This window comes from Phalaenopsis equestris, unplaced genomic scaffold, assembly GCF_001263595.1.
Source record: "Phalaenopsis equestris unplaced genomic scaffold, ASM126359v1 Scaffold209046, whole genome shotgun sequence".
NCBI classification, from domain to species: domain Eukaryota; kingdom Viridiplantae; phylum Streptophyta; class Magnoliopsida; order Asparagales; family Orchidaceae; genus Phalaenopsis; species Phalaenopsis equestris.
The window spans coordinates 180,467-188,570 of record NW_018228250.1 but is presented as its reverse complement, the minus strand read 5'-3'; the positions used below and the strand labels follow the sequence as shown (position 1 = coordinate 188,570).

The following is an 8,104-nucleotide window of genomic DNA, read 5'->3' as shown; positions in this document are numbered from 1 at the left end:
AAAGCCATTAACTTCCCTCTCTTTTATAAAAGTTGTCTCACTCCAAAAAGAATTTAAAATTCCCTCCAAAATCTATCTAAACTTTTGAATTCAAAAGATATATTCATTGATCCAAGCGATATATCCCTTAATAAAAGAGTCTTCCAAAGTGTCTAGATGCATTGAATCACTCCAAGTGGTGTTTAGAACAAGTGTCTCTTTGAAAATTTGCCCAAAATTTGTCCCGAACCGCCTTCATCTACAAAAATATGTCTTGAGGCGCATCATACACTACCCTATATCAACTCCACTATTTTGCTTCGTTTAGTTCCGTTTCAGCTCCGTTTCGCTCCGTTCAGTTGTGTTTCGCTCCTAACAGATAAACCTATAAAATAAGCATGAAAACAACATTTCTTTAAAGTGTAATTTCATTCAAAAACATGTGAGAAATATAAAATAAATTAAGCATAGGAAGACATATCGAAATGTGTCAAGTCAGAATTTTTTTTCTTGCTCGTTTTTACTCAAAGTTGCACCATTTTTGTTTTACTTTCTCCAAAAGTTCATTTCTTGTACCTGAAACTAAAAATATGCAAAATACATTACTTTAAAGTGTAATATCATTAAAAATGAGTGTAAAATATAAATTAAAAATTAGGTAATTTTTAGGCGTTTCAGCCGGCAAGATTGTTCTATCGATCCCCCAACATACACATGAACTCTTTCTTTCTCATCCCTAGAGATGATCCTCTACTCGGCAACGACATGCTCTGTAAGGGGCAAAAGGTGGATCATTCCTGGAGATCATTCTACGACTAATAGATTAAGCTTGGAGGTAATGCTTTGGAGACAGACAAAATTACACAAAAGACTTTATAACGGAGCCCGAAGGCGTCAAATAGAGTATCATTTGAGATCCTTTTGCTTAATAAAATTTTCAGTTCTTATCTAAAAGAATTTAATAACGCTGTCATGATTATTTTTCTAGTGAAAATATTCTAATATAAAGTATTTTAAATTGATTTAGTCCAAATAAAAATTTGTACGGTTTGTTTATCGGAAAGTTCATAATATATTATTATACGCTCAAATAATGTATGAGAGCTCCTGTGATAAGGTTTAAGAATTGAATGGCACTTCGCATGCCAGCTAGAGAATTGTCGGTTGAGGGGACCGGTGCCGGCTGCGAATCGCTTTATAAAACAAATTAAGAAATGCATATATAAAAAAACGATATTAGATTCCCTGGCCAGCACCGATCTAATAGTTTAACTTTAGCTTGGGGTTTAACAATTATAGATTATTTATATCAAATAATTTAATTTATTTAATTAATTAAGAACCTGAAATATTTCTTGATAAAGATAATTAATTCTGATTTTGAAATCCCCATAAGAAGTTATTAATAAAGTTAAGAGTAATACTGTCACAAGCATTTGTTTGAAATTTCGGACATTATAGCATGTGAAATTCATGATAAACGGTAAATATAAATTTAGGAAACTTAAAGGGTTTCAAAAAAATAGGGGCATTAATAAATTATAGCACAAAGTATTTTTTAATGATTTTTATTTAAAAAATTTTCTAAAATATAATTCCACTTATTAAACTTTAAAATTATTGGATGATTTGCGTATTTACCACTCAATACCTTTATATTTACACACCTCACATCCAAACTTAAGATTTTATATGTGCACCACATTATTAATGTGTTATAAGGCGTATTTCACTTTTAAATTAAAATTATGCAACTTTCATTGTCATTAAAATTATTTAAGTGGCGTGAAAATTAAAGAAAAAGTTAAGGCATTAGATATGTAAGTAAACACATTGGAATTGGTTGGTACACGTATCTAAATGTCCAAAACTTAATAACAAAAAATTAAGTTTATAAGTTTTTTATTTAAATATCCATATAAACTTACATTACTCATTGGGTGCACTCATTTACCTATTTCTCTCACGGATTATAATATGAATAATTTGAATCTAAAATTAATTAAATTAAGCTGCCAATAAGAAACTTAATCAAATCAAGTTAAATTTTTCATATCTATGCTTTTCGTTTGAAAATGTAAATTTTTAAAAATAATATTTTGTTCAAATTTAATTTTATTAATTTTACTATTATTTAATAAATATTTAATGATGGAAATTTTGTTTTGATTACTTAAATGCCTATTAAATAATAACAAACAAAATTGCATATAATCAAGTAATTTGTTTAGTTTGAATTTTTTCAATTTCATAAAATTTAAAGTCATTTATGCGCGGATACTCATATATATATATATATATATATATATATATAATATCATTATTATCATCAATCTTTTTTATCATATAGGAAATTTAATATTTTTAATTTCTAAACATGAAAATATAAATTATAATACATAAAAAAAAATAAAATTGAAGTGTTATATATATAAATACATAAGATTGTAGAGATATGATCGTAAATCTTCTTAGAATATAATTAAAATTTGTGATTTAGTGGCTGGCTTCCCCACATGCTTTATCCCGTACCAAGAAATCAATTTTAATTTCCATGATGCGCTCAGTACTGAACTTAAAATTCTTCTCTCCACTTTTTTAATCGACCCAACTTCAAGCGCCATTAAAGGCACAGTCCCCAACTACACTCGGCTTCCATCTCGGCCAAATCTCTTTTGCCTCCTGCATTTTTGATTTTGGATTCATCTCCTTGGCGAAAGGAAAAAAAATCTCACCTCTTTCTTGAGGAAGATCTAAGCCCTTGGCCTTTTATCTTTGGCGCTCACTCACTTGGTCACTCTTCCGCTTCGATTTTCACTCGAGTATGCTTCTAAAGCTGGTAACACTCTTCTTTCTCCTCCTAGTGCACTATGCTATGGGAGAGGAGACGTGTTTGGGGTTCGTGCCAATGAAGATGAGGGCGGAGACGATATCGCTTGTGGATTATGGAGGAGTTGGAGACGGACAAACGCTGAATACGAAGGCGTTCAAGGAGGCGATCTATCGGATCGAGCACCTGAATCGTCCTGGCGGCACGCTTCTCTATGTTCCCGCCGGGGTCTGGCTCACAGGACCCTTTAATCTCACTAGCCACATGACGCTCTTTCTCGCCAAGGGTGCGGTCATTAAAGCCACACAGGTAGTGGGTTCTTAACACAACTCAGAAACAACAGTGTCTACATTCATACATTCGACAGCGGAGCTGAGGATTGTTTTTTGAGCTCTTGAGTAGGCAACCTAGCATTTTTAATTTAAGGGAGAGAGAGAAATGGAGAGTATTGATTTTAAACTCTTGAATTATTCTAAAAGAAAAAATTGAAAGACTATTTTATTGATGGAAAGGTAAATGATTACCGTTTGGTAGAAGCTTTTAAGAGAATTTATTGAGGGGAGTTCGGTGGATTTACCGAACAACTGGTAAGTCCTTAGAGCCAAACAACGCCTACAGTTTTTTTTAGAATTTGGTGATGGATTGGAAGAAACATAATATATGGTGTCGTGAATCTGAGGCTAAGTTTTGCTGGTAGAAACTTAGTAGTTTTCTCTTGTTATTTGAACTCTGCATTTGTCTAACTTTGTGCAGGATGCTGCTAGCTGGCCTTTGATTGATCCTTTGCCATCTTATGGGAGAGGCCGAGAGAAACCGGGTGGCAGATTTTCGAGTTTGATTCACGGAGATGGGCTTAATGATGTCATTATAACTGGTTCGTTTATGTCTTTGCTGCTTGCCTGTGCAGATTTCGATGTTTTTGTTCATCTTTTATTATTTATTTTTTGTTGTTGTTCCCGTACTTTAGGTTATTTATTGGGGCATTTACATACAGACCACCTATTTCTTATGTATTTACGTATCTTACACCTAAACTTTGTTTTTTTACATTTATATCACTTAGATAATTAAAATCACATAAAAAAATATCATTATTTTACCTTTTTATGTGAAACACATGTCTTCATGCATAGGTTAAGTGGTATGTATACAAAAGTTGACATTTAGGTGTTATATGTGTAAATATATTGGAATTGAGAGGTACGAATGTAATTTTTTTTTTTATCATTGTTATGATTTTTTTTTTGTGGCTACCACTCAATTCTTATATATTTACATATCAACACCTATATTTTTTACATTTTACATGTAAATGACTCAAATCTTTCTTCACATAAAAAATACCACTATTTTATTTTTTAACTTCACGCATAGGTAAGGTGGCTTATATAGAGAAATTGAAGGATAGGTGGTCTTACGTAGGCTTAAATAAATTAGACAAGTTAAGCCTTCCTTGATTTTTGGGTTTCAATCTTTGTTATTTGTTCCAAAATTTGTTTGAGTATACAGTATCTCGGTGGAGATTCAGCTCGATTCGGATCAAACAATTCCATCATTTGATTCACTATCAAATTTACCTAGTTGTTCTTTTCCATTATTTAAGACACAACACTTGCATACAAAATTTTATACATTACCAATTTTTAGATATAGTATTACTGAGAAATTTTCCAAGTTAATCTTATTAATAATGTAATAGGTATTCATTATTTCTGCCCAAAAAATATTTCAATAATTTACATTCAGTAAATATAATTCTAGCTTGTTTAACTAAGGTATGTTTCTCTATCTACAGATGTTGGGGTGCTCGGCATCCACAAAACTTATACTTAATATTTTATTTATTATAGAAAAATAGAGAAAGTATATAAGAGTTGAAAAATTTTTTCTTAGAGTTTTGATTGATTTCACTTTGTATTAAGTATGAGGGCTTATATATATATCTCTATAGGTCTTCCAAAAAAAAAAATAAATCAAAGTGAATTACGCATGTGTTCAAACTCGTAGGATATATTGAAAACAACGTGAAGAATCCTAAGGGGTTGGGTTTGAGTACATATCTTGAGCACGAGCTGCCGGCCGCCTCTACGTTAATGTTAGGCGTTAGCTGCTGAAGAAATATTCGATTTCTTCCTCACTAGAAGTTTTCTTTCGTTCTCACCTAAAAACTCATTGCCGCTGTTCTTTACCCACAGCTTTTCTTTCCATAGTTGTGAACGTTAATGGGAAATGCTTTGAAAGATAAAAGGGTAAAATTGTTTGAATTGATCCTCTATATATCTGTTTTCTTTCATCTCTGTTTGACCTCTTATGAGTTTTGTCTTCACATTCCTGAGTTTGTATGTACCGTGGTTTGGTTTTAGGATAAAAATTTTTCTTGGAGATTTTATTGATTTCACTTTGTATTAAGTATGAGGGCTTATATAGTATCTCTTTAGGTCTTCCAAAAAAAAAAAAAAAATCAAAGTGAATTACTCTATGCATGTGTTCAAACTCATAGGAACATTTATAACATTAAAAATCTTAGTATCAACAATAATCTTAAAGGCCATAATTCTATCTCCAATTATATTGATATTTACAACATCATAAAAAAAAAAAAAAGAAGAAATATTTTATGCATAAAATAAGAAGGGATTTATCCCACTTGAAGGTCCATAGGCAAGCAATCCAAGGCCTCTAAAGGAATTCAATCTAAGCACCAAGGTGAAGCTTGAAACTGTTGTGAAGCACGCAATAATCATACAAGCATACATGTTGCTCAAGTAATATGAGTCCGCATGTCAATCCCACGAGGAACGAGTCAATTTGAAAATTAGGTAAAGTTTCAGTCTATTGGTTCAGAGTATAGCATGAATTATTTGAATTTTGCAGATATTAAAGTTACTATTCCTAATATTTGCAAAATAAAATACTTAATGAGAGTTGTAATAAAATGAAAAATTCTCTCATTAATTGGGTCTCAGGAACCTAGATTTAGCTAAGTGATGCATTTATGGGTGACAATCAGGAGCAGCTTTCCTCCTTAGCCCATTCTCATGGTTAAAGAAGGCTTGTGATTTTATGTTGCAGTTTAGTTTCCTAAATCATGCAAAACTCAGGATTCCATTTCTCCCTACACTATTGTACTAACATAGAAGCAATATTTCTATTTTTCTAAGTCGGTGTGCTTTAGCCTAACTCTTCCACTAGGTTTTCTTAGAAGTTCATTGTTTACAATAAGATTTAATAAAATAACTGACCAGGCTGAGTGTAAATTAAGAGCAGAAGGTTAAAATATCAGCATGAAGAAAGTTTAATTAAATTACATCATAAAGTTAAACTGCTAATCCTGAGACTACCATTTTAAGGGAGAAATTATAATCTAAGTGCTATTCATGCTTTGAAACAACAAAACTAATGTTTTATCCATAAAAAAAATCAAATACAAAAGTTTAGAAATTTGAGGACCAGATATAATACACTGTTGACCTCATTTTTAGTGAGGTCTAGTCTTCCGCTTAGGGTTTAGGATCTAGCCTTAGGGATCTCCCTTCGACTATCTTAGAACCTTAGAAGTAGGACCCGCCTCATTCTAGAAATTCAACCCGCTTCCATCCCCTTCTGGAGTTTCGCGTGTGTGGTATCAACTTCTAGCACTTAGAAGGATGAAACCAACATGAACTCAAAAGGGATTCCTATAGGACCTTTCGAGCCTTAGAGTGACCTTTTGCACAATTCACACTCCCGCGCGCATAAACTTCGCAATTCGGAGAGTCGCCGCGTCCGATCGCCACGATTCGCATCGCTTGCGCTGTTATTCGTCGAGGGCCCGAGTAAATCTTTTGAGACGATCGAGCGCGGGTCGAAATTTTGTGAAATTTGAATTTCGACGCGTTTTTGACCCGATTGTCGACGACGCCGTCCGAGCGACCCTGGATGACAAAACGGACTGCACCGGCGCGTCCAGAACGTCGATTTTGCCTAGGGAGGACACTCATTTTGTTACGCCGCCGCGCGCAAATGAATCGAATATAATTTAATATATATATTTATATATTTATATATATATGTATATATATTAATCTATATTAAAGCTATTTTCCCCCTTTCACCTCTTTTAGACCTAACACTCCACTCTCTGCGCCGAGCCCTGCCTCCCTTCCTTCCCCTGTTCGCGCGCTTGGCCTTTCCCTTTCTCGGTCTCGAGCCGAGCGAGCTCCTTCACGCGAGAGAAACTTGACTTCGCGTCCGTCCTTCCCTGACTTTCTTTTGCCCGCGACCTTCCTTCCCGAAGCCACGCCAGTCTTCTTGAGCCGCGGATTTTCTTTTCTCGGTAGTTTGACTCTGGGAAGCTTGTTCCCTGATACACTGGAATGGCATTTCTTCTCCTCTTCTCGATACTTCCCTCACTGCCATTGGTCTCGCCGCTCGGTCCGAGAGACTTCGTTGGCTTCGCCTTCTGTGAGCAGGGAGCGTATCCTTTTCTTCTTTGGCCTGATTCGAGTGCTGTGGACGGTCGAGGGTGGTCTTCTTTCACTTCTCTCTATTCTCTGCCTATATACACAGTTCCTTTTGAAATTTTTGAGGTTGTTGAGAAAGTTTTTTTTGAGAGGAGTGGAAATTTTGGCTGTGAGAGGAGCTTGGAGAGGGAATTTTTGTGAGGGCACTTCTCCGGGGTGAACTCTGGTGTTGCAGGGCTTTGCTTTAGCATTCTTGAGGTACTCTTCTTTTCCCCCTTCTTCGGTGCCCTGTTTCCTCTCGGTTTTCCTCTCTGCCGAGCCTTTGAGCTTAGATCTATTGGGTGGATACAACATGCTAGTTCATTTTACTTTAACATATTGTTGAGATATTCATTTCAGGTGCACTTAAAATGAAATGTGGGCATGTCCTAAGAGCTGAACTTGGTTATTTGCTTGAATTAGAGATTGCATCTTACTGTTTTATGCATGTGTTGGGGCTCGGTTTTGGCTTCCTGTGGCACTCCTTGGTTTGAAATATATGCTATGAGAAAAATCTATTTAATTTAGAAGGTGTTGTGGCTCGGTTTTGGTTCGGTTTGGAACCTTGGTTTCGGCTTGAAATGGCTAGAGCTGCATTTTTATATATATATGTAAAAAGATCTGAATTTAAAAATTGTTGATGTTGGTTTTGGTTTTGTCGAGCTCGGCTTTGACTTTGTTTCTTTTTTTGGGAGCTCGGTTTTGGCGTTAGTTTTTGTCAAGCTCAGTTTGGGGGGGCTGTGTGGCTTTGTTTCTTGTTGGGAGGCTGTGTTTGGCTCCTAGTTCTTGTCGAGCTCGGTTCTTGCTCGGTTTG

General features: G+C 34.8%; 1 protein-coding gene across 1 annotated transcript in view; it reads left to right on the top strand.

Moving 5' to 3' along the window:
- Positions 1–2,535: 2,535 nt before the first annotated feature.
- The window catches only part of LOC110036601 (probable polygalacturonase), an 18,383-nt gene continuing 12,814 nt past the window's right edge, over positions 2,536–8,104 (top strand). Inside the window, exons 1-2 of the mRNA XM_020741081.1 lie at positions 2,536–3,118; positions 3,563–3,683. Of these exons, the coding sequence (XP_020596740.1) occupies positions 2,804–3,118; positions 3,563–3,683 (436 nt within the window). The 5' untranslated portion in view covers positions 2,536–2,803. The remainder of the gene's footprint in view (positions 3,119–3,562; positions 3,684–8,104) is intronic.